The 27,682-nt window shown below is 32.2% G+C and overlaps 5 protein-coding genes across 5 annotated transcripts; 2 read left to right on the top strand and 3 right to left on the bottom strand.

Annotated features, from left to right (window-relative positions):
- Positions 1 to 357: 357 nt before the first annotated feature.
- Positions 358 to 3,320, top strand: TRIADDRAFT_52584 (uncharacterized protein; the record flags this gene model as incomplete). Its single annotated transcript, XM_002108970.1, has 6 exons — positions 358 to 438; positions 1,792 to 1,862; positions 2,028 to 2,229; positions 2,337 to 2,461; positions 2,590 to 2,652; positions 3,146 to 3,320. The coding sequence occupies 6 exons, from the start codon at positions 358 to 360 to the stop codon at positions 3,318 to 3,320; spliced, it is 717 nt and encodes a 238-aa protein (XP_002109006.1).
- A 268-nt stretch (positions 3,321 to 3,588) lies between these two features.
- Positions 3,589 to 6,401, top strand: TRIADDRAFT_11173 (uncharacterized protein; the record flags this gene model as incomplete). The annotated part of the gene is made up of 8 exons (XM_002108969.1): positions 3,589 to 3,658; positions 3,789 to 3,925; positions 4,054 to 4,317; positions 4,413 to 4,595; positions 4,668 to 4,840; positions 4,881 to 5,145; positions 5,240 to 5,363; positions 5,443 to 6,401. Coding segments are annotated over 8 exons (2,175 nt in total), but the record flags the coding sequence as incomplete, so codon positions are not given.
- A 687-nt stretch (positions 6,402 to 7,088) lies between these two features.
- TRIADDRAFT_52582 (uncharacterized protein) lies at positions 7,089 to 14,577 on the bottom strand (the record flags this gene model as incomplete). Its single annotated transcript, XM_002108237.1, has 16 exons — positions 7,089 to 7,202; positions 7,313 to 7,414; positions 7,530 to 7,865; positions 7,970 to 8,092; positions 8,146 to 8,295; positions 8,406 to 8,526; positions 9,071 to 9,221; positions 9,675 to 9,764; positions 9,907 to 9,973; positions 10,108 to 10,350; positions 10,589 to 10,786; positions 11,460 to 11,525; positions 11,650 to 11,757; positions 11,882 to 12,052; positions 13,535 to 13,672; positions 14,302 to 14,577. The coding sequence occupies 16 exons, from the start codon at positions 14,575 to 14,577 to the stop codon at positions 7,089 to 7,091; spliced, it is 2,454 nt and encodes an 817-aa protein (XP_002108273.1).
- A 2,548-nt stretch (positions 14,578 to 17,125) lies between these two features.
- TRIADDRAFT_52581 (uncharacterized protein) lies at positions 17,126 to 18,588 on the bottom strand (the record flags this gene model as incomplete). The annotated part of the gene is made up of 6 exons (XM_002108236.1): positions 17,126 to 17,174; positions 17,212 to 17,333; positions 17,748 to 17,792; positions 17,946 to 18,068; positions 18,157 to 18,264; positions 18,544 to 18,588. The coding sequence occupies 6 exons, from the start codon at positions 18,586 to 18,588 to the stop codon at positions 17,126 to 17,128; spliced, it is 492 nt and encodes a 163-aa protein (XP_002108272.1).
- A 683-nt stretch (positions 18,589 to 19,271) lies between these two features.
- TRIADDRAFT_52580 (uncharacterized protein) lies at positions 19,272 to 27,334 on the bottom strand (the record flags this gene model as incomplete). Its single annotated transcript, XM_002108235.1, has 8 exons — positions 19,272 to 19,367; positions 19,489 to 19,725; positions 19,910 to 20,107; positions 21,047 to 21,112; positions 21,914 to 22,021; positions 22,186 to 22,356; positions 23,296 to 23,433; positions 27,056 to 27,334. The coding sequence occupies 8 exons, from the start codon at positions 27,332 to 27,334 to the stop codon at positions 19,272 to 19,274; spliced, it is 1,293 nt and encodes a 430-aa protein (XP_002108271.1).
- Positions 27,335 to 27,682: the final 348 nt, after the last annotated feature.

Raw genomic sequence — 27,682 nt, 5'->3', positions numbered from 1 at the left:
GGGGACAGTTTACTGTCGACTTGTTGTAAGGTTTCAAATTTCAGTGGTAAAAAAAACTTCCAGTAGTGTACAGTACAGTACTGTAGTCTCTACAGTACTGTACACTGTAATGGTCCGTAGTACTGTACTGGTTAGAAAGAATCAAATTCCCGCCAAAAACTTAGCCTGCTCTAAATTACCGTACTCCGCCAGATTTTTCTGCTTGCTTGTGTACGGTACTGTACAGTACAACCGACTGACTGAAACACGAATAAGAATTAATAATAAATGAACCAGCAAGTAGACGCGTATACTGTACAGTAGAATGTAATACTAGCTAAGCTGTCAAGAAAATCGATTTCAAAATAAATCGCAACTATGGAGGTTGGTACACTGAGAAAACAGCTTAAAGACTGGGAAAGGCAATTTTATAAAGAGAAAGGCAAGAAACCATCAAAGGTTGTTCTCGTAATATCGATCTCCTATTTAGTCCATCATTTTGTCTTACTGTAGATCTATACATTAATTCTTATTGGTTACTGTTACAGTACTGTATGATACGAGCAGCCAGCTTGTTATGTGTAGAATCATTTAGCTCTTGACTAACCTGAAATTACGCCCAAAGATGTAGATAACACAACTTTGAGTCTCTGACAGATCTTTTAGACCTGTCAATTTAATACCACTCTTGATTTTAAATAACGTTGTAAACTTTGTAATGATAATGCATGCATTAATATCAGTAGTCCTATGCGGAATACGCCTAATTTATGAATGAATCAAATCCAAGTAGCTTTCGTATGAGGCATACGGACGTACACTAATCGCTGATTGTTATTATACGTTTTATATTACTAATTCGTGGCTCTATCCTACTCCTTTCTCTAGGCTGATATTGATAATTGCGATTCAATTAAAGGTATGAATATTATTAAATCATGACACGTAGCACTACTTGTATAATGATTATTCCATTATCACTGCCCATATAGCTTTTTGGGGAAATAGCAAAATACAGTATTATCCAACGATCAAATAAGCTGTAAAAATTGGGTCTATGACAAGCTAACTTGCTTTCAAATATAGATAATATATAATCACAAAAATGATTACATCCTAAAGTATCGACCCTATAAATAAAATATTTCAAAGTCTGTTTATAGATCATTTACACGAGTACATCCGCGTATAAACACGCGTATACTTGGTTGGGCTTGAGCACATCCGTAGATGTAGCATGTAAAAACTTGATAAACAATCACTTAATCTGATCCTTTATTCCACGCCCTATAAGAGTTATCAAGCATAGGATTTGAGGTTAATGCAAAAACTAAAAAATTAGTCCAGTCGCCCTATTATTACCATCATCTCCACGAAAAACGATATAACATTTATCATACTAAAAATTCAATAATATTGAAATAACAGACTAAAAAATTAATTTCTATAATACAATCAAAAAAAATAAATGCAACATTAGACACTTATCATATCCAATAGAAATTGCATATAACTTCTATTTTGCTCCTTAGATTTTTATATACGTTATAATAAGGCTAAAGAAATTGCTGCAAGACATCAGCACCTATACAACCAACAGGCAAGCTTAAATTACTGATCATCATAAATTCACATATATGGCGTAGATCAACTGCAAGCGATAATATTGCGATACTACAATATAGCACTATACTATTCTTAATGCCACGTTGCGAATAAGCTAAGAGTTAAATCGTGCGAATTCTTATAATTTTATCGATTGAGTTAATCATTATTCTACATTGTGCTTACAATTTTTGACTTACTTCTTAGCTGTCTGGCTTGGAGACGAATACCGATATCAAATGCAAAGGATTCAAGATCGTATCTGCTGCTCCTAAAAGGTTACTAACTACGTAATAAAGCTATCTACGACAAGCTTGACACTGATTGTATCCTAAAGTCTAGAGTTTTTTACCGATCTGGAGGAATCTTGCTACTAAAATTTAGCAGTAATTGCAAATTTTTATTCGTTCGTGTGATACGAATATTTGTATTATCTATTATAGTACACCATCTGCAGTTACTAAAAGATTTCTGAGCCTTAGTCAACGTAACCCTAAAGCATCTTCTTTCGAGCAACATTCTACTTGGCCCGATATCGTTATTCCACCATGGGCAATGAGTACAGCAGAAAATAACTCAAAAGATCTCCATTCCGATTCGACAAAAACGCTGGACATACCTGCTATATCACCACCACCACCACAGGTTTTAAGCAAGTTTTAGAATTCTTCGCTGCATTCTGCGAATAATTACCATTGTCCAACACTCAGCAACGATTTCTTGTAAAAAAATAATCAAATGCATACAATTAGGGGTCTCTTACGATACAGAAAGGTGATTGGAATAATGGCAAGTTAGCAGAAACTAATGATCGTGAAGTCCCTTGCGATTCGAACAAAAGATCTATATCAGATAGTACTTTTAATGCTACGCAAGAGTGAGTTACTACTAAATGATAAACCTCCTTTCAGGAAATACATAGCCTCATAATCTACTGTAACTACTGTATTGTTATGGCATATGATGTCAATACAGTTATGATTCTGTACATATATTTATATTTAGAAAAGAAACCACTACTAAAATTAAAAAGATGAAAACTCCTAAATATCCAGAAAGTACCTCTAGGTAAAGCTTTAATTCATAACTAAATATTTGAAGCACAATTCTAGTACCGATGATGTTACGCTACCATTGCATTGCCGAAGTATTACGTCTATTCCAAACCGAACTTGTTAAATTTCATATCTATGGATAGGATGTATGAATGTCCGAATTTATAATTTTGATATTTTTATCTGAAGGATACCTGACGCGAATTATGTACGACTAAATATGAAATCTCGTTCTTACAAACCTCGAGGTCGCAAAATGACCGGTGCTCAATATAAAAGGAAAATGTGGAAAAAAAATTCTAAATTTTCCAACAAAGAAAATACTGGACTGAAAATTAAAAGGCACTATTTGAACCGATTTTATACAGTAGATTAGGAGGACAGCAGTACCATAATTATGTTACTTAATTAGATGTTTATAAGATTATTTCATAAAACAGTAAATACTGTCGAATTAAACTGTTTATGTGAGTCGTATAGATAAATTCTATCTTATCATAATATAGAAAATTTGGTGGCTACCAAAGCTATTCCAGAAAAAATAATGAAAAGACTATTAGTAAATCGAAAATCTTAGAATATCCCTCAATTGTAGAAGATGATCTAATATCAAATAATAATATCGATTCAGAAAACTCGGTTAAAGCAGAAAAAGAGGAGAACAGCCGAGAATCGGAGTAATAGACTTATTCGCTCTCTATTTAGATCTGCAGTACTACAGTTAGTTATGTAGTATAAGACTGTACACTGTAGCGATACAACATATTTTCAAATTATGACTTAAAAAGTTATTACAAATGTAGCCATTGATGATAAACATCCTTTCAGATTAAATGATATTGTATGCTACCCTGGACTGCCCCGACCGATGCATATTCCTTCAACATCTAGAGAGTCTTTAAAACCTTACTGTACCGTAGTAGAGGACATGGATAAGATCATAGATTCTAGCCTAAAAGAATTTGGATACTGTGCGTTCAAGACCGGACAAAGAAAAGTGATAAGTCGGATACTCTGTGGTACGAAATTCGACTTTTTATCAATAAAACTAAATTTGCTAATACTAAGAAGAATCTAACCGTATCGTGCACTACTGTACCGCTTCTTGCATTTTAATACGTACCATATTTTCATATTTTTACAATACAGGGATGTCGACCCTTGCTATTCTTCCAACCGGTGGAGGAAAGTCCTTGTGTTACCAGCTGCCCGCCCGTTTGTACGCTGCACGATCGGAGTGTATTACTTTGGTAATATCTCCTCTAGTTTCTCTGATGGAAGATCAGGTACTATACCAACAACTTGATAACGGTTAACTCACATCTACAACTTAATTTGGCTTATTCTCTTTATTTTTACGTCATAGTTATATTGATATCATTTCCTCATGTAATAAATTTTTGAAACATGGCAGGTATCAAAATTTCCGCCTTTCCTCAAAGGTGCCTGTTTGCACTCTAACTTGAGTCAATCTCAGCGAAAAAAGGTGTACAAACAATTAGAAGATAAAAAAATCTCTGTGCTTCTCACCTCACCGGAGACATTAGTATCTGCTTTAAATGATGGCGAACGTTTACGAACACTTTTGCCCCCTGTAGCTTTCGCGTGCATTGATGAGATTCACTGTGTATCGGAATGGTCTCACCATTTTCGACCGTGCTATTTATTACTTTGTAAGGTTAGGGTAAATTGTATAGTGATGTGCAAATTATTCCATTGTCAGTGATTTATCATTTAGTAATATTCTAAACATATTTGTACTGCAACACTTAGCTACTTAAAGAACGACTCGGAGTGAAATGCTTATTAGGGCTCACAGCAACAGCGACAGTCCCGACCATAAATTCCGTTTGTGCCCATCTTGGAATAGCGAATTCAGACGATGGAGTTATTCAAGGGATTACTCTACCTGAAAACTTGCACATATCAGTTTCTTGCGATGATCGGAAAGATAATGTAATGTTACCCAATGAATAATGCACCAGCTGGACGAATTCTATGCTAACAAATTATTATTACTAATTATAGGCACTAGTCACTCTCCTGAACGGTAATCGATTTTTATTCAAAAATTCAATCATAATTTATTGCACTCGAAGAGATGAAACTGAGAGAATAGCCCAGCTTATACGCAGTTACCTACTTCGTCAAACATTTGAAGGTATGTCAAATGTTACAGAAGTTACTTATACCCTCTCAAGGTTCTTGATGTTAGTTTTCCTTTATCGAAGATTGTCACAGAGAAGTTGATCTTGAACATGCTGTAGAGTGCTATCATGCTGGAATGTCACCTCGCCAACGAAGATTAGTTCAGAAAAATTTCATGTCTGGTCGAACAAAAATCGTAATTGCCACCGTGGCATTCGGTATGGGCCTTGATAAAGCAGACGTTCGAGGCATCATACATTACAACATGCCGAAAACTTTCGAGACCTTCGTCCAAGAAATAGGACGTGCAGGCAGGGATGGTCTACCGGCTCACTGCCATGTAATTTTAGGAGAAGACGTAAGCGTTGAATCGTTCTAACAGTCATACCTTTGAACTGTTTACAACATTTATTAACTTTTTATATTTTTATTATATCAACGGTCTACTACAGAATCACGATATACGTGAACTAGAGCGTCATGTTTACGCAAATGCTGTTGAACCTTATACTATCAAACGATTTATCAATATGCTATTCCCCTTCTGTGATTGTATCCAAGAGAAAAAATCAGAAGGTAGGGTTGCCTGAAATGATATCAGTCAGTAACAAACTTATCCAAATTAATCGATTTAAATTTGTACCTTCGCTAGTAGGGTCTAGAAGTGAAGATCATGAACCACAAAACTATGCTATTGGACATGAAGTAACGATACCGATCGATAAGGTCACTGTCAATTTGGATATAAGGGAAGAAGTGTTTAAGACTTTACTATGCTACATTGATATGCAATTTCCTGGTCTGATTTCTATCCTAAGTCCGATTCATTCGGTCTGTGAAATCATTTGTTCAGATAGTTACTGGAAGAAGCTTGTCCAAACAGTACCAATAATAACAGCCGCAGTTAAGTTACAAAAAATTAAAAGACTTGATAAAAGATCGCCTTGTTTTACTTTTCCGTACGTTCAAGTCGCTGATAAAATGGGATGGGATTACGAACCCGTACGTCGTGAGCTTTTTAAACTACAGTGGCGTAAATCCAATGATAATACAAATAAATTTATCAAAAGTGGTATTAATGTAACTTTTACAATCAATTCATTTCATGTTCGAGTGCCATGTTGTTTGAGCGATAGCGATAGAGATAACATAGCTTGTCAACTTTTAGACATTGTAAGACAAAAAGAGAAAGATAGTTTACAGAACTTGCAAATAATTTATGCTGCCCTACATAGCGTTGCTTATAAGGATTGTAAAGATTGTATCGATACCGTCGATCCCGTAAAGTCATGTGAACTACAGACACTAATAAGAGAATATTTTAAATCGCAAGAACCAAGTTCATTACTACTATCTAAAAATATTAATACTGAAGCCCATTTACCAACGCTACAAGTTTCTGATTCTACGATAGATGGCTTACGTCGGGATATCTGTTCTTTTTTATCAACGTATAACGAAAAATTTAATGGTTCATCAATTGCACGTATCTTTCATGGCATTGGAAGCCCAGCTTTCCCAGCAGAAGTGTGGTACCGGTGCAAAAGATTTTGGAGGAGGCATATGGATGTCGATTTTAAAACTATAAGTCGGGTCGCTACCCGAGAGCTAGTAAAATGGAGATCCTGTTAAGGTGGTGACGGAAATAGTATTTCTTTGCCCTTAGGCGTGACTCTGACCGTCGTAATTGCCTTGATAGTGCTCGTAATGCAAAGCATTATTGATAATGAACATAGTACAATCAAAGATTGTCACTATTTATTAATTTCTTCATTTTATAGATGTCCTTCAGCGATATTAACTTAATTCATACAACTCTTGGATTTTCACATTTAATTATTCGACACTTTTCAAACAATTGCTTGAAATAAAGATTAAACTTCGTCTATTATGTAAAGTTAATTTGTATTAAAACAGAGCTAAAGTAAAGAGATGAGATGGCTGTCATCAAAGTGTAACATTGCCTAATGTCAAAACGTTGAAGGAAATTGCAATCTCGAACATTGTAAGAAAGAAAGAAAAATTCATGATATAGCATAGATTTTCATGCGACTAAGCATTAGAAGTGAAAAAATATGAGTACCATATACCCTATAATTTCTATTTATACTTTGATCTTAAAATATAACCGCAATATTAAACTATTTTAATGATCGTGGTTGCTATAAACATATACTTAATGAAATAATGCAGGTTGTGTAATTTAATTGTAAAGTTGTAATATTCTACGGTTGCTATTTGCATACGCGTATATAGAACTATCGACATTATATTTACTCAAATATACGTAACTCTAATGGACTACTCAGAAGGATCACTCCTGTCGTATTTTTTGGTATCTGTACAGTTCAGTACTTGTAGTGTAGATTGCAATCGATCAACTTCTTGCTTGAGTTTTCTAATTTCATTCTCTTTCTGTTAAATGAATTCGCCAAAAAATAATAAAACTATTTATTATCAAGTTTAGGTCATTAGATACCTTTGTAAGCAGTCCTACTGAACGATTCAGAAATTTGTCTACTAACCTCTTGAAATGTGTCGTATGATAACATTACACTCGTATTACAACTAGCTTCAGTACTGCAACTTGGTCGACGACGCTTGATTAACTTACAATTTCTCACAATCTAAAAACGATTGAATCATAAATGAGATTTTTTTAAGTGAAGACATAGACTATGCGAGATATGCTTTTAGGCATAATTGTACGGAGTTTCTCAGCATTAAAGTTAGGACACTTACTTTAGGAACGAAAAGAATGCACAGCGAAGAAGTAGTACAATATAAAATTAGTCCTCCAGATATTCCATAGGTGATGCCACTATGTTTTGGCGTCGTTATGTAAACCGCAATGGCCACACCACACAAAAGTATAATGTTATAAATACATATAGCAATTTCTTTTGAATCGTTCATTGAAGTGATCTTGATATTCCTTGTCTCGTATGCCAAGAAAGCACCAAACAAAAGTATAACGGCATTGAGAGATATAGTTGTAACAAACCAATATGTTTTATATTTACAATTGCATTGAAAATAATATCCACAATAACGTGTGCCTCTTTCTGCTATTGGTATCTAATTTATTGATTGATACGAAATCCATTATTAGAAGTTTCAAAGGATATTCATAACAAAAATACATCGTAAAAATAATGATGCATCTGAGATCAATTTCTTACATCTAAAACTTTATAAGCTATCTCTGAATGCAACGGGTCAACTACTGTCCAAGCAGTTAATATACCAGCTTCAATGACCAACAGAATGAAAATGATGGCGTATAAATGGTGGTCTCGAATTGGCTATAGTTGTGTATATTATAATTTGAAGCAGTTATAAAGGAATTCTAGTCTACCTTTTTCAGCTTAAAGAACGAAAAAATTCTAGCAATGCTTACAGCTCGAAGTTTAGTCTTTGCTGTCAACAGCCTGTATACTCGATAAGTCTTGGTGAAGAGTGCACCAGCAGCTAAAGTAAAACCCACGCATATAAACCACGGAGTTAGCTAAGAATTTCAATAGAAAAAGTAAATATTAGAATTGAAGCACCTAAACCAACATTGGTAACTAAAAACTCTGGACAATCCATTTTGATACGAGATTCATTCTAGCAAACCATGCAAAGTTTGGTAATCCAATCTTTTCCATCAATACCCATGACGATAACAGCAATGTATAAAATTATACAACCAAGTAGAACAAGATAATTTAACTTCGGACTTGACATTTTGACATTTCTGTAACAATTGAAATTAAATTATATTGTAAGTTAAGTAAAATTAATTAGACCAAGATTATAAGCTGAGAGATTTTCTTCTAACATTGTAATAGTTGTTGACTAAAATTTATTATTTATTCTCGATGGGATAAAAACTACGACGAACAAATATCAATGTTTATCGTTAGCTATTTATCAAATTTATTAATATTATGATCACTAAATTGTGCTAGTATACGCGTACATAATACTTAAGAACTTAGTAACGTTATATGTGCTTAATTCAATCACATAAATAATTCCATTATTTATTGTTCAGTTGAAAGTTTAAAGACCTTTTAATATTACATCATTGTGCTATAGAGTTAATTTAATGTAGAACTGTACCTTATTACACTAATAACATTAAAAATTTAATAAGCTAGGTAACCAGAGAGCTACAATTGTTATTATATAGAAACTGCTATAATTAGTAACTGATATACTGAGATTGCAAACGTTTTTAAGAAACAAATCTTATGCTGCGGCCTGGGCTGCACGAGTATTCATCAATTTTTAGTTACCTTTCCTGCCTAAATTTGAAATTACACATAATTAATGTCGTGGAGAGTAAAATACCAGTTACCGCTAAGACTGTCATAAAATAAAACTGTATTGGGGAAATTCCAATATTGATGAGGACAAAACGATATTTTGCAACCGGAGTGTGGTCATCTAAATTAGATAAATGAAGATTAGAAAATTTAAGAGTAGTGACTAAAGACAAGGGAAACCAAACTCTATTCTATTCAAAGCGTATTGATCTTATTTTAACTTATAGTAGCAAATGATAAAATGAAGAGCCTTATAATCTCAAGGTAGTTGTTCAGTTAACGGAGAAAAATCATAAAATTACCAGGTATATTAGTTATAGTACTGTATTTCTTCCATATAACATCAAAGAGTACCGTAGAGTAAAGTAAACGAAAAGATCAATAATTTTAAGGTGAATATAGTAGTAGAGAAAAATATAGTTACTACAGTAGAAATACTATTTCATCCCAATATCATCAAATGATAATATAAGACAAACCAAAAGCGTAAGTTAATATAAGATAGTTACTAAATCTGTATGAAAAAATTGAGTGAAGACATTAGGCATCGTATTAATAGTCTTCGGCATGTTACCTGGCCATATCAACGGAGATACTTGGGGACTCTGATAGCTAATTCGGTTAGAATTAGCTAAAATAATGCCGACAATTTGTAATTCTCCACCTACAAGTATGAAGAATAAGAATATTTAATTAGAAATAGCATCGTTATGATAGTGTCACCTACTGTAATAATTTTCTTTAATACCAAACTCATTCCTGACTAAGCTTAATAAAATTCATTGTTGAAAGCTTATTAAAGATACCTTGTAACTGCTTTAAATAGGTCTTACGTGGCTGAACATTTCCAAACTTATCAAACTTAATATAATTCTAAATTGAGGTACCAAAATATCATAATAATATGAATAAAGTTGCACTTTAACATTAATAAGGTTAAAAAATATAAGCTAAGCTGGCTTATTCTTCCATTAAAATATTTAGTTAGTTAGAAAGCACTTTCTTACTGTTACTCCTTCAAACTCGATTAGCCCCATTTGATGTAAAATTATGCCACCCATCTCTGAATCGTTATAACTAAAGTCAGTTAAAGTCTTGTTGTACATTTTTAATTCTTGAATGGAATTATCTAAAGCTAGTGCAACTGCCCACACAGCATCGTAACCAAACCCAGCATAAGGATTTATTCGGCAAGTGTAATTATTAGTTTGAAGTCGCTCTTGGTATCGTCGCCGAAACATTAATGGAGTCTGCATATATTACCATAAAATTATAATTAATATTATATAACCAAAACTTTGATTGCTTTATCAGAAACCAACTTCATATTTAAATCTACTCTAAGGAATGAATATGTAAAGAAATAGCATGAACACAAGAAAGGATAAATCTCTACTAGAAATGAAATAATCAGATATATAATTAAACTCTTAATCTGATGATCTCATTTTATCTACTAGATTGGTAAAAAAATTATGAAATATATACCATGCCCGATACTGTCGATCTATTTAGTACATTGCTCTTTGAATGATCAATGGCAAGGGAATATTGTGATGCTTGTAGTATTTGGTCATAGGTGCAATTTACACCTTGGATGTTGTTAGACTTTATCCAAAATTCTTTAGACAGCCAACTAGGAATAATCCAAGCGTAATCGTATCCATAAATGGCTAACTTAAAAGCCTAATTCAAAGTGTTGGTCGATATGGTTAAAATCAGACCAGTAACAATATAAAGTTTCATTTCGCTATATTAAATCTTTTTTAATGAAAAGTATCATATTCGTTAATTCATTTGCTAAATAAAAGTACTATTTCTTCTATCATTACGTAGATTACCAACGTAAATCCGAATTTAAAACGTTGATCGATATAGGCAAAAATGCAAAGTTATATTCCAATTAAAACTTATTTAAAACTAAAGGTCCTGTGCTGGTAGACAAACTTACATCCTACTTAAAATTTTATCTCTTCTATAAGTATAGATTGCCAATTAAAAAGCTAATTACCATGCTGGTTGGCTGATACAATTAATAATTAAAACAAAGACGGATTAAATTTTATTTTAATTAGAAGTTGCTGTGTTTATGGCTATCTTTATTAGTTAAAATTTCTGTCTCTCGTGCAATCACGCAGATCTGTAACGTAAAAGCCTAATTCAATCGTTTATCATAGAAATTAAAAACTGTAACATATACAAAGTTACAAGTAGATTAATGTCATCTGTTTAAATTAAAATACGCGACCTCTATTTATCCATTTAGCAAATTAAAATTGGTTGTTTTGATAGCAGCAATGATGGATTAACTGAATGACTTACTAATACAGAGATTCTAATGGATATAAATCTTTCCTACCTGGCAAAATACCTTCCATGAATCTTCAACATGGAATAAACCGATAATGATATTTACTTTTGATTCCTTATGATGAGAATAATCTAATTTATACATGAATCAAATGGCTATTCTATGCATTTCTTAAACTTTAATCTGGTTAAGAAAACAATCAAATGATTTAAAACTTTAAGCATTATTTACGATATACCTTAATCCGAGTAACTTCTCGTTCCATAGATGAACCGGCAGCAAAGTCTTCAGCAATAGCAATTTTGATACCAGCTTGAGAGAAGCTCTTCTTTAATGAATTTACCGACTATGATGAATAGTGATAATTAACAAATCGATTTTGTTTATCAACTATGCGGTATTCGTCTTGAAATGACCACAAGGAGAAAAAGATGTAGATCTTGTTATTATTACTTTTAAAGCCGACTTACATGGCTAAAATCGTCACTATTCGCATAAAGAAGGCCAACTTCAGTCCAGTTGAAATGAAGTAATATGGTTACTAATTGTGAACTGAATGAACTCGGATTATAGCAGGTACGAAAAAACGTAGGAAAGAGATTTCTGTCTGATAAACGAGCACCCTCTGCTGAGTAGGATACCTGCGAGAAGAAAATGACAATTATGATGTTAATTAAACACGCAAACTTGAAATAAAGCATTAAATTTACTAATGATGATGAAGTAATTTCTCATTTTTGCTTTTCTTCGTTCTAAGTGAACAGATAGGGAAACATTTCATTCAAGGGTTATCGACTGTTTGATGATATTAATAAAATCTGCTTCGAATATTACTGTAAAGCATTTATTTTTGAGATATTTACTGAACAAAAATGTTGTTGTAACATAGAACATTTTATACTATTTCTTAACGTAGTACTCCCCTCAACGATTTGGTAAAAACAAGATGAAGAATAAAGATCACTATTAACAATATTACGTAGGTTTGATACGCAATAAAGTCAATTAATCAGGTGCAGGAGTGTGTTTAATTATAATCAGAAAATAAAAAGCGCGACACAGTACAGTATTGATCTATTGGCAACTAAATCTTTAAAATGGGTGACGAAATTAGAACTCTCAACAGTTACTATTTGGAGGAATTAGAACCGATCAAAAATGAACAAAGTAAGCCTAGATAGAAACGAAGGATAAAATCTACATTTACGTATGGTATGAATACAGTTACAAGGGATTATTTTCTTTCTGGTATTTAAGCAAGATGGAAAGAGCAAGAGTCTTCTATTAGCGTTATAAGACAAATCGTCAGGTATTATACAGGCAGTAAAATAAAATTGGTTAATTAAGAACGAAATTGAAGACTGCAATACATCACAATATTTATCTACCAGTTTAAACCGCAAAATGAAGGTAAATATCAGCGATAATAAAATTGCAAGTTCCAATATTTCATCTTTCGTAATTTTCTGCCTGATCAAATTGAATGACGTAGTCAACATAGTCTTAGGAAAACTTGGTAATATAAACAGTTTATATAAGAAAACTAAAAATATTACTACATTCAGTGGCATCAGGGCTGATATGATTGCTTCGGGCAAAATTTCATCAATCACCGTGTTGGTAATAAAAATTCGCTGAGACACTAATCCATTTTCAGCAAAGTAGCACTTTCACTAACGGTTTATGAAATTTTCACCCGGTTATTTTACAACTAATTGATAGTAGTCAGAGCATGTGGAATAGTGAATGTATTTTAATTAATATTACAGAATTAATAAAAACTATAGTGATCCGGCCATTATCCAATCGAATCTATTCTAATCTTATAGGAAAAATAAAATCAACTATGGTAATAACGATTGCTAGCTATACAATGATATTTTAATCTTTACAGCCGCAAAATGGTGAAATTTAAGCCGTAAGCATTAAATATCCAAACTACCACTAGAAATTTTTTATCGTCATAACGTTAAGAAATACCAGCCGATATGCAACGAAATAATTCGAGAAAATAATTTTACAGGCTGAATATCTTTAAAGACAAGGTTAGAGCACCGTACGTGATCCTATAATAATAATAATCTGTATCACGGTCACCTATCTTACTTTATTTATCATGTTACCTGCACTAAATTATAAAAATGGGAATTCTCCGCCGTCATTGTGGCTATATTCGTAAATCCAGGCCCCAAGATTGTAACTTTGGTTGGAGGCTTACGAAGAATGTCGTAGTATGCCGATAAACCTACGTGATTCTTGCCCTAAAAAACATAGATGACGTCTGCTTAAATAGAAAGTGAATTAATCTCGACGAATGGCCGTCGTTATTATAATAGAAAGTCTGGTAATTATAATCTCTCCTTAAACGAGCAAAAGCCGTTGGTACAAAATAAATTCCAATGGATTATCTCTATCACTATGCAGTAGATTACCATCAATGTCTCAACGCTATAGTATACTAGCTAAATCTTGTCGCACGGCAAAATCCAGATAGATCAAATTGTATATGGACGACTGCAATATTTTATTTGATTTGAATGACAAAAATAGAATCATAAACGATATCATATTGCATGGACTTTAAAATTTTTCATACGAGTTACCGTAAATTATGAAAAAAATTGAGAACAAAGGGTGTCTGCGGTGCTAGTAAACGCTATCAAGTTTTCAACTTTGTTTCCGTAAAAGAACTCTGAAAAAGTTTTAATTTCGACATTTCCTCAATAGTACCGTATGTCAAACCACAATCACTGTCAGCGAAAATATACATGGCACAAGAAACCAGTTTGTGTAATTCAGTCGTAATGTTCTTCTATGCAGTGGCTTCTACTCGACGAAATGTTTTAAAATAGAGTTGAAAATTCGAGACTGCTTGAAGGAAATACTTTACCTGAGTATCTTTCCATAGTAATTTAAGCTTGTAGCCCGCTAGGATATCCGATCGATTATTTATGTCTTCCAGAGCCATTTCAACGGCAGGTATAACACCACTGGCATCCCAACCAATAGAATGCACAGGAAAGAGTCCTCCAATGTATAAATCTCCTTTATTATGTTGTTCCATATTGAATTCATTTTCGTGCGTATAATGTTCACCATTACCAGGATGAAATATTAAGCCGATGATGAGAAATAACATCAAGTTTAACAATATTTGTTGTATCATCTTGTTCCAAATTAGAAATAATCGGTAGTAACGTTGTCGGGCACAAGTTGATTGAAATTTTTCGCTTTTTCCAATACGGAATTTTTCTCGTCAACAGCAATTTTAACTGGGGACAGTAAGCTGTGATTTGCATCGAATACACAGTACTATGACCAGTAAAAGTACCGTACTGAGTTTTATGACTACATCTCGAAAACAGACTGCAACATTGTTAAAAAGAATTTTTGTTACAATTACTTTATATGGTTAACTACTGAATGAGCTATAATCTTGATGATAATTCTCACCTGCGGCAGCGCTGCATAATAAGTTAACTTATGATTAAAGCGTTACAGAATTTAGGACCTATAAAAGGACAGATTAATTGTTTATGAGGTGATTAATAAATACTAGTTTCTATCTTAGCAGTATAGCTCTGCATGTATATCAAACAGTAACCAGATTGAAAGAATCTTTAATAATTCAAATTATAAATATTACAACACAAATAGCGATATCATTACGAAGTAAAACTATATTTGAAGTATGATTGATTTATGGTTACTAGTAAGCGATTATCACTCGACCAAATTTATAAACCGTGTTGAATAAGTTGAGAACATTCCGATGCAATAGATAATATTATTTACAGTACCGTTAAAAAGGAGTATACGACATCTTGACTCGCTTTATTCACTCACAGTTAATATTTAATGCGACCATATCATAATATTTACTATTTATTAGACTTAAAACACCTGCCCAACGAAAAATCCGTTGTGAAAGTTTTGATTTGATGTTGTAGGATTAAAATTCCATCAATTATAATTATTAAGCTAGAGATAGTATTTTTATAATACGTTTAATCATGCTGGCTGTAAGCTGATTGAAATGAGAAGATAACGTTAAATCGTCAAATTCGACTTGAAATAATTCTGGAAAGTACCGAGGATATAGAGCACTCTATTCTATAAATGCAATGTTTGATCATTTAATAAGTAAAATGCCACAATATGATAAGCAACTAGAACACATATTAACCACTTTCTTTGATTAACTATTTACTAGTATTTCTACTACTCTTATAACGAGAGATTATCAACACCATAACTATGGTATAATATGCTTATCAAATATATTAAATTCTTGAGTTACAGAATATGCTCCACTGAAACATTTAAGATTTAATGCAGCATGATCAAAAATTGGCAAACAATCCTAAATAGAAATATTGATTTTTATTACTTTTATAACCAGCCGGATTTCAAGGTGGAAGTGCAGAATTGTAGCCACAAATCTTGTAAAGGTCTTGAAGAAATAGATATTCTGTAGTAAATATAATCTATTTTCAATCGTCAAACTTTGATGGTCTAATAAGAAGCAATGGAAGTTTGACATACTCTTACATGCATACTGCAAGGGTACCTATCAACTAATTTTTCGAGATGGAATATTTCTGGTACTTTTATACTGCAGTATGAGATTCTTAACTACGATTTTGAGTATAAAATTTACAAAATGCAGTACATTCTTGGAGTCGAACTTCCAAAAGGAAATCTGATTGACAACCAGTATACAAGAAAATCCTTAGATTTATTTTGATTTGCAAGGATGTCTTAACAAACATTACCACGGTAGATGTAAACTGTAGTGCATAAAGGGGAAAATGTCTTTATTTACATGTAGATTCGTTAAAAGAGAAGGACTACAGAAATAACCATAAAGTTAAAATTTAATCTTCGACAATATCTACAATAATCTAGCTAAATCAATCTCCTTGCTTATGATAAAATTGAATTATTTAGAAATTTTACTAAAATTAATTTCAAACTTTCAATTTTGATTGCCAAACGCTACATGGCTGCTAGCAACCTGTACATAAATGACAATCTAAACTGATTGTTATCCATTCAAGCACAATTTCAGATATATATTTTAAACAGAGATGAATGCAAGAACATATAATAGAATTTATAGTTTTGGAAATGCACAGCTATTCTGACTCAACACGATCTTAAATTAAGATTATCAAACCACCCTATGAATTTTTGTAATCATTTCTATAAATAAGCATGTAAAATGGGTCAAAAAAACATCCTTCTATTCAAAATTGTCTTAAACTATCATAGCATAACCACACTCAATTCAAAAGTACACGTATTTTTCGTAAAATAGCATAATTTAAGCTTTTATCATTCCATGGACTGGAATTGCTGCTGTATGTCATTACCGAGTTTACATGAAGATATCTTATACAGCAGTTTGCCGTTTGCCATTGCCTTCCTTGTACCTACATGAATATAAGACAGTTAAAAGCAGCCCTACTTAACACATATTTGAGATAATTGGGATGGTAGTGGCATTATTTCATTCGAAGCTAGTGACGAATAAACTGTTTTAATTTTAAAATAAAACCAGAATGTTCTCACATATTTTTGGGGGGGGGGTGCAGAGAGAAGTTATGAAATTTAATATCACAACGATCAGCATTAATTAATTAAAACGATTTTCAAGTTTGATGTATTTTATTTCGAGGCGATTAGTAAAAAGTACATCCTAAATGCTTCTACTATCGTACGATTCGTGCCTTATTTTCCTCGCACCCTCTTTTATATTCACTATTAGAATATAAATGAAAAAATTTAATTTGTCTACCTGCAAGATAACATTAATTCTGAGTTTCCCATAGCGCTTTCGTATTTTTCGCTAGCCATCCTACTTGAAGCATTTTCATTCATTCTAAATCGAATACTAGAAGGTTTAGCATTGCCCTTCATCTAGGTAAACATAATGTCATATTTATACCAATATTAGAAAGTGCATATCATCTGCTTGACACTTAAATATAAATCGTAGTTTTTTTAATAAGTACAGGTATTTATAACAAAACTTAGTCGTACCTTAGGGAAGAAAAAGGTAAATAATGACATGGTTGTGCAATACAATATTAGACAACCAATAGCGGCGTAAACTTCGCCATGACTGTTGGGTATAACAAACGATATCGGTATAATAATAATGCACAAAATTGTTATGTTATATATACAGAGAGCAATCTGTTTAGAATCATTCAGCTCTGAGAGTTTAATTTTTCTTGATTCGTAAGCTAAAAAAGCCCCAAATAGTAACACTATGCCGTTCAGGATGAGTGTAGCGATAAGCCAATAAACGCCATAATTGCATGTACATACCCAGTAAGTATGTACAATTTTATATTTGTATCGATTAGGATCAGACTAGCATTGATTTATAGAATAAGAATTATTACAAGAAAGTATTATGATTCAAATAAGAATGAGTAGTAGTCTAGTTAACTATATTTATGCGTAACTTATTACATACAGTTTACATACGAATGATACGATATAAAAGTGAATAAATAAACTTACGATTGGCGGAGCTGCCATTTTTTCCGCCTTTAATGGATCGATTGCTGTCCAAAAGGTTAGTAGAATAGCTTCAATTGCCATTAATATCAGGACAATTGCAAGTAGATGAGAATCTTTTAATGGCTACAAGTAATAATTATAATGGATAAGTAATAGAAGTTACTTATCACAGCGACAGCTTCGATATTTACCGTAGATATACGTATCTTACCGAAGTTATTCGAAATCTAGTCGTTAAAACTTTGTAAGCTCTATACGTTTTAGCAAATAGTGACCCTGCTGCTAAGGAGAATCCAATACTGTTTAGCCATGGTATTATCTATCCAGGTATATAAATTTAAGGAAATTATAAAAATTCTAGCTGTAATGTTCCGTAACAACTTGAAATTGAGTAAATTTTAGGAATTTATCAGGTATCTGCTGAAGTGATGTAATATTTTAATCAATCTCGATTGCAAATCTCCAATATTACAGGATTTTGAGTTTTGCTACGTACAAATTCCGAAAAGAGTTAGTCCGATAGTAAGATCTCACTAATTTCTGCCAACTTCAATGTGTAATAAAGACAAAGTTGCATAATTGATAGTTGCAGGCTTACCTTGCAATATGTATTAAGGTAGCTTGTACTATCGTCAATACCCATGATAATAACCGATGCGTATAGTAAGATGCACCCAGTCAGGATTAAATAATTGAGATTTGGACTTGATATCCTAATCTTGCTAATAATATGGGAAATTATTACTCGTTGATATCTGTCATCTTACATCATTTAACAAGCTTTTGTTCTTCGGCTAAGAAAGATTGCATTTATAAATATTCCACTAAAATTTTATGATAGGTGATACTTTAATAATCAATTCGTGAATTACGTATGTAGATAACAATTCATCTACATGAAATTGTTAAATATTATCTTAATCTATTTCATATCTTAATACCGAGTATTTCGATATCGATAGTTGTAAAATAAAAAAAAGACGGCTATTATGATTCCAATAAATGATAAAGAAGCCATGATAATAAACAGATACAACGGTATTCCTGCATGAACTTCTTCAATAATATATCCTGATACTGGTGGCCGTCCACCTAATAAGATTTCATAATTTAGCGTTTATCCTCCATTTAATAATATCTAACATTTATTTTAATATACAATAAGTAAATGTTGCAGCTACCTGTCCAACGTATAGGTACTAACTCTGTTGCCTGAAAATCTATTCTGTCATTTTTATCTATTAATCCAACATTCACAATTCTGTTCCCTAAATATTAATAAAAGCATATCAAAAATACAGCTAACTACAGCCTTTATACCTATGTTTATGCCACACCTTGTAGCTGCCTGAAAAGATTAACACCCGGTGGCTCTTGATCAGAATTATTCAATATTTTAAATCCCTGTCCAAACAATAGTATCTGTCATTATAATTTAACTATCAATAAATGTCAGTAATCAAGAATATAGTCATTGTAATCACAGGAATTGCAATAGTTAGTCCACGGCCCTCTACCGAATAGCTGGATTTATGTTACTTACTGAAATCCCCTGAAATTTTACTTTGCGCATTTCTTTAAGAATGGTCCTACCGACAAAAGAATCACTATACCGAAAATCATCTAAGCTCTTGTTTTCGGCAGCCAATTCTCGGATAACATTATCAAGACACAATCCTATGGCCCAAATAGCATCATAAGCAAACCCAACGTATTGATTTTTTTCTATCTGTTTTTTTTCAGCGAGGTCTATGTAGCGTTGCTGAAATTGGTAAGGAGTCTAAATATGGTAATGAAAGCACAGTTATTAAATAGCGGCATACTAGCATAAGACTTTCTCATGACGTTAAACTTTAGCCAAGTTGGAAAAAAATTCTGAATGATAATTACTTAATACTTTGCGTAATGTTTGTGCTTTGGCCAGTACAGTATATGAATATTACCAGACATTTTGCTCAACTTACCATTCCCGATACTGCAGTGATATTATTGTATTCGATTTCAACGAAATCTACTATAAGATAATTCTGCGCAGCTTCTTTAATTTGTTCAGAGGTACAGTTAATACTTGCATCATTGATACTATTTGTCCAGAAATTTTCCGTTATCCAACTAGTTACAAACCATACATATTCCCTTCCGTAAAGACCAAGATGAAAAGCCTAGTGTTTAAGGTGTTGTTAAAGCTCAGTATGTAAGTTCCTTTTGCTTATTTAAGTGTAATTTCAAGGGCACTAAACAATTGCTATAATTTATTACCGTAGCCTGTAATTTACTCCAAATATAAGCTGGTATTTGCTAAAATTACTATACTGTAGTTAGAAAATAGATAGAAATATTTCACCCTCTAAAATGCTAGCCTTTCAATGACTAAGAATAAAAAAATTTTTGAATCTTCTTTTAATATTTGTTCTAAAAGTAATACACATACTTTAGAGGATTAAGCCATATTAGGATTAATATCTTACTCTTATAGTCAAAACAGTTTAAAATTTAATTTCCTTATTTGTTTGCTATGCTCAGATCTTTATGTCTTAATCACTGAATAAGTTTCTCATTTAGTTCGTACAGTAGGCGTTAATGACTAAGTACCAGGCCTGTTATTAATAATAAAATGCTATAATATCTCAATCAGCTAGCAACAAACTCTTCTACACCTAAAAATCGGGGACGGATGTTCGCTAAATTGCTCTAGAGCACTTCTAAATATCTATAACCGGCCTTCAATATATTAGTCATGGTATAGCTACATTCTTGCAAATACGGCACATTTACTACGTTGCATTTTTTGATATCTTTAACAAATACTATCACAATAGAACAAATCCTCGATGCTCTTCTAGAGAGCGGCACGGCTATTAAATTGAGATTAGCTGTCACTAATGTTGTAAACAGATTAGCCATACTGAATCCAGTGATTATCAAAAATACGTATACTACGCTTTCGAATAAAGTAGTTATAACTTAGCCAAATACTATATAATACTGCCGATAAAGTTATTGAATATTTGTGTATAGTAAATTACATTGCAACGCAACTAATTCTAGTCTAAATGAGTAGACAATATATCGGAATAAAATGTTAAACTTGAAAAAATTACTTGGCAGAAAGCTTTCACTGCATCAGCTTCGTGAATAAGCGCAATAATGATATGTGCTTTGCTATCCTACAAATATACAAACAGTACGCACGATTAGGTTTATAAATTGTAGCAGTAATTTGTCGAATAATTCTATGTAATAAATTGTCATATTTTTAACATGCTAACTATAAAAAATTCTATATACGTATTACAATCTCAAACAACACAGTAATTCTTTCAGATTTAATGTACGCGTATAATTAATTAATTCAATATAATTTAAAATCAAGGTTTAAAATTTACTCGAACATGAGATCAATTTTACTGTGCTGGTAGTCGGATAATTAGTAAGATCTTTGATAGGCAACTATCAACATTTTATAAAATGCGGGTACACGAGTTATTATAATGTAATAAGCTAATCCACGAATTTTCTATTATTTGACCATACTAATTGTAAACCTTTTCTAAATTAATCGCAAACAAGCTGCGTGACATTCTGGGGAATTTACCGCCAATGAATAGATACTATTGATCCGATAATCACAATAATAGCTAGTCTACAAAATTCTCATCAACTGACTGCAACTATCGTAATTAAACGCGAAATGGTGAACATTTTTACGGTGATAAGTGCAGACGATTTACATGAATGACTGGGTATAGGTATAAGAATAAGCTAATTCATGAAATTTCTCAATCATTTAATTGAGATATTACAGCAGGACTACTTTACATTAATTAATTCATAACAAGTCGCGTAACAATTCGTTGAGACGTAATAACTTGTGACATAACCCTCTAATACTAAAAGAAATAGACTGTATCAATTACTTACGTTACCTAAGGAAGGTAATTCTGTACATTTCATGTAATCCTACTTACCAGAATACTCTTTAGTTCTCTTTTTAAGTTAGATAAATATGTAAATTCTTCGTCAGCTAAAACTTTTATTCCAGCTTTTCCAAGATCGTGTCTCAGTATTTCAACACCCTAAGCATCAAATAAGCTAATATTAAAACTTTTCCTACAGTATATAATACATTGCATAATCTCATGCTATCGCTGATACGCATTTGATTTTGTTCTATCTATAATATCTAGTAGTATAGCGATACCAGTTATTAATATAATTCATTATTCAATTATTGCATTACCCTATTAAAGGTTACGCTAACAGTATGTAAAATAGCCACACTTGTCCAATTGTAATGCGCTAAAACCGGTAGAATTGGTCGTGTTAGATGTGTTATATCAGGACATGTCCTGAAAAAGTTGTGATATTTTTCACTATCTGATAGATCAGAGCTAACTGAAGCAAAGGAAACCTGAAAGTTATTAAATTAAATCAATTAGATTAATTAATTTATAGTATATCGAATAAAGCATGATAATTTCCGTCCAAAATAATTCAACAAACGGTATCTGCCTCTCAGTCGTTTATTACCGCTAATATTAAGCAAAAAATTCTGACTATGACTAAGGAATCATAGCTATAACCTTCGAAAATTAAATAAGTTAAACAATATTTGATATTGGTATATTGTAAATCATGCTATTTTTTCTCGCATTTATTGTTCGTCTAGGTCGTAAGAGAAAATTTTTAATACTAGATTCTATTAATATGTCGGCGATGTTCATATAATAATTGTGATAAACTTTTACAAGTACATAACTAACAACATGTCGTAGCCATGCGTACTTGATTTATAACTCTAAATATTAGCAATTTTAGCATTTATTCTAAACTTGTTGATTCACAAATAAGCCAAAAAATCTTTATGGATAATAGCCAAAGTTTTCGTTCTTAGCAGGAGGCATAAATTTTACGACTACTTCAAATTAATATATGGGAAGTTCACTAATCGTATCTATCCGATTAATCTATATCATCGCTATCTTCAAATTAATAGAACGGCTAAATATAAATTTATAATTTTTATGCTGCTGTATGCGATACGAAAGGAGATGACAATATACACTAAATGGGCAGTACAGTATTAATCATACTTGGGTAATATACGTAGGTAGAATGCATTATTAATTCGCTAATTGAAAGACTCATGGTCACACAAATATGAAAAAGATCAGTAATTTTTCAGATGCATTGGAATAGAATGTGTCGTAGCATTTACTTGTCTCACATGTACATCCATCTATAGATTATAACAACTAGTAATATATCAGACAATGTGAATACATAGAAATTGACCGAATTTTGATAAACTCTATTAAATTGACGTTAGCCAATTCAATGAAAACAGTACCTGTAATAAGTTAAAGGAAGGAATAACCATTGCAAGTGAGGCAATAACTTCAGAATATCCACCAGAAATCAATATTTGCGTTTTATGCTTCCATCTTGTAGTGTTTAAGAAATAGGATAAAGCATGCGATGAACTAGCCTACCATATAATACAGATTCGATTTAGTACGCAGTATATATGAACGAGACTGGATGCGAAATCGGTCATTTTGCAAACTGCCCGGGTATTTTGCAAAATGACAATACGGTAAGACATTTTGCAAAATGTTATGCAGTATGGTCATTTTACAAAATGCTTTAGCTACAGTAGCTGTCATTTTACTACAACAATTTTAAAATTGACTGTAAATGTTTTGAATAGAAAGTCGCTACAATAACTGCTATATTAACTACTAAAACAATCACTACATCTATTCCGAAGGGATTGCAACCATTGTTGAAGCAAAATTTTTCGTAAATATCAATGTATGTACAAAAACCTTTAATCCTTAATGATCAATCTAGTACGGTATCTTAAGTAGTAGTATTTAACAAGACAAATGTAAAGGAATAACGTGTTTTATTATTATCGTAAAATGAAATAATTAAATACTTTTCATATAAGGAAGAAATCTGTAGGGTCAGTCGCTTAAAATTTGTCTTCAGTGCATTGCTATTCGTATCAAGTGGTTGATTTTGCACACTTGGCGTCGCATCAACAGTGATAGCATATTGTGTTATATATTATTGAAAGATATTTAATTGACTTAGACTAGTTCTCGAGGATTATTATTTACGGTCAGATTAATTTATCAGCACATTTTTACAATTGATATTGACCTATATTAAATGTATGTCGTATGGGGTATAAATATCCAATCTTGGCGAACAAATAAAAATTTATGTTACAACACTACAGTAATGGCATTATGAAATTATAGTTCTGTATGCAGTGAATTCAAAGAACTTTACATTATACGTATCTATTGAGACGATCTCTTTGCTACATTTCTAAGATTAACGTAATGTGCCGGTATTTCTCTCTTCTCTTATCTCGATTACATTACCATGAATATCGTAAAAGATATTAAATGAGCACATTATCGTAAACCGTCAGTAAAGCGACGGGAGTTTGCACTAGTTACTTTGAAACGATGATAACAGATAATAAGTAACAGTTATAGATAAATTGATTGTTCTGATAATGGCGTTAGTAGTGACAATATTCTCAAACTTGTACCATTTACAGTTAATGCTCTAAGTTCGTTAGCGCCAATTAATCAAGATGGCATATTGTTTATCTTGTATATCCGAATCTAGTAAGTTATTATCAACATGATCTCGTTATAGGCGTACTTTTAACAATTATCAGAGCTGTTCATTTATGACTGTAAGATACAGAAGCGGTTTAACTGACTATAAATAGTATTGTATGTCAGTGCATTCAGAAAACTGCGTGATCTTAGATCATTTCTAAAATTTAGGTTTTCACTCTGCTATGAATCAGTCTTACACAGTACTAATTTATGTCAGATTTTATCATGACTACGGTTACTAAGATATAACGGTAGATATTGAAATTATTCTCCTTTAGCTATCTTTGATAAGAAATATGATAATAAATCTTTTCTGTCTTCTTTTCGAATAGAATAAAGCGTAATCTTAAAGCGTTTAGGACGCGGTTGCAAGTGTATTTACTTGTATGTACTATTGCTAGATACAGCTTTTCAAGTACCCATAGGCTTGAAAATGTGTTATGACAATAACGGGCATTTCGAAATTGTTTTACCTTTAACCAACTGTAATGTAACTTAGTATTGTGATTGTAGACTGTTAGCCATGTGTAGTATAATGTTACGGTAGATATTTATCCTAAGAGATATCTGGTAGCTATAACTATAGACTGTAGTGGTATAGACTCTATGCTAGAGTACAGATGACTATATACAGTAAGCTGTTGAGTTACTAATAAGGTTATAGGTAAAAATAGAACTGTAAATCATATATTAGGATATGGTTAATTCATTGTACTTTGGCTAGTGTGAATAGTGTCTACGTAAGTACTGTAGTCGTATCCATATTGGATTAATGATGGTCCGCAGTAAAATAGTCTTACTAAGAATAATTTAACTATGTGTAAAATAAGGTAAAAGGTTGCCATGCGGATTGTAGCTGCGAATGCTACGGAAAGTATAAAAGCATGCAACTTTAGATTATTCTGTTAGTTCGTTCTAGAAGTCTTTAGCAGTAGTATTCGGCTAGAGTAGAGCTGTGTAGTTAATCTTTGTATAAGATTCAATAAAAGCCCTTATTTTTCTAAAATTTGGAATTTCGTGATTGGTATATATCACACCAACTAATTTAAGCTATTTTATACGAGCAGAATAGTAATTGAATACTTAAGTTCACCGTGCAATTTTTCTAACTATGCTGCAAAATAGTACTTTCTAAACTTTAAAACTTGGCGCCATTTGACGAGCTGGAGCAGTTAAATTTGTGATAAAGGCTAAACTCCAGAATTGTCCTTTATAGAAATTTAATTGCATAATTATTTTTACGGATATGCTATAAACGAGATAGCGTATCAATTTTTAGAATATCATGCAAATCCTATCGCTCTATTTATCTTCTAATGTATGGATATCAGTCCACTATGCATTCAATGAATACAGTATCATATTCGCAGATAATACATCGACTGATTTTACGGTTCGGTTGTTAATTTAGTAATATGCAGTAGCCTGAAGAGGACATAACCTTTCTGAGCCTTTATGATAAGTTACTAGACTAATTTAGGCGTACTAGCATGATGGTTCTCTGATTACGATAACATCAAGATCTCTGCAAAGCACTTGAATTGATAGCTTAACTCTAAGCTTTTTTTCCAGAAAGTATTAATGTGGTAGCCACAGTATACTACTGTAAACTCGCTAAAATGAAATAAATATATCCCTCCTATACTTCCCCATGCTAAGTTAATTTGGTCATAACAATGACCATCAAATTTCTCTATTTAAAGGCGCCATATTGGCATAAATTGTCAAATGAGGAGGTAGGAAAATCTCACTGAATTTGATTGATTCATTATTAATCAACAATAATTACCTTCAGAGAACTTTATTATGATATCGAAAGCATCCATCTCTATATTAAGTCGTATCTAACTATCCTTTTTATCGTAAGTTCGATCCAAATAGGTACGAAAACTATTAATGCTTGCGATCCTTCGTAGTGAACGGATTTTTAGCCCTTCAAAAATGTACTAAACTGACTTATCTTATAATTTTCATAATCTCTTAGATAATGATGGCTACAGGATTTTAGTTGCCGTATGGTATTCTTATGATAGTCAGGTAACAGTAAGATGCAATTTTCTGCTAGATTGAGTCAGATACGACTGTGTACTGAGTATAACATCAGCTAATATTATAAGAAATCTCATTCGTAAAGCATAGGGGAATAGGCTAGTATTTAATATATCATCACAATACACTACATTTACAGACTATCGCTTGTCGTTTTCAGATTAAGAGATGCTCAAATTTTGAAATCGCATTATTGTCTTATTGAAAAATCGTGTTATGAAAAATATATAACCAAAAATTAGCTGATGTATCAAATAATAAATATCTTCCCAAGGCGTTATGACAGTTTATACCGTAGGCATAGCTTGTCCTGATTACGTTTGTTAAATACTAGCAATGTATAAGGTGATTAATCGACTTTGATGATCATGTCGTAGCTATTATTATTTGTGTTATCCGCTGAAATATTTGGCTTACCTGTGTATCTCCCCACTGTAAATTCACGTTATAATTTTTTAATATGTTTGGGCTTTCATTGATGTCTTGAACTGCCATTTTTATTGCAGGGAGTGCACCCATAGCATTCCACTGACCTTCGCGTACAGTTAATGGGATAAGTCCAGTAATTGTTATAGTTTTCTTTCCATTCTTCGAAGAATTTTCGGACCGACTTGCTGACATTGAGAATAGCATTATCAATATGAAATTTAATAGTAAGACGGTTAATAGTCCGTGGCAACCTTGGCGAAGAGACATAATAGAATCTTATACTGTACGATCAATTAATATAAACCAAAGTTCTACTCCTTTTTCGAATTCCGAAACTATTTTTTGTTTGAAATTTTCAGAAACTATGTACGGTCATGAACAGTGATTGTATCCGGGTTAAGTAGGATACGTCATGAAAAATAATAAAAAAGTAATAATCCGTATTGAAATTCTTTTAACATAGTTTATTTTTTCGTTGCTAACAGAATAAATATAGGATCAGTTTATGGCACTAATGACATTACAATATAGAAATAATAAGATGGATAATGCCAAATCTATAGTAGATCGCAATAGAGATTTTATAAGAGGAAACTATGTTACTTGTTCTGTAAT

This window comes from Trichoplax adhaerens, genomic scaffold, assembly GCF_000150275.1.
Source record: "Trichoplax adhaerens TRIADscaffold_1 genomic scaffold, whole genome shotgun sequence".
Taxonomy (NCBI): Eukaryota; Metazoa; Placozoa; class Uniplacotomia; order Trichoplacea; family Trichoplacidae; genus Trichoplax; species Trichoplax adhaerens.
This window is presented reverse-complemented; position numbering and strand designations above follow the sequence as displayed.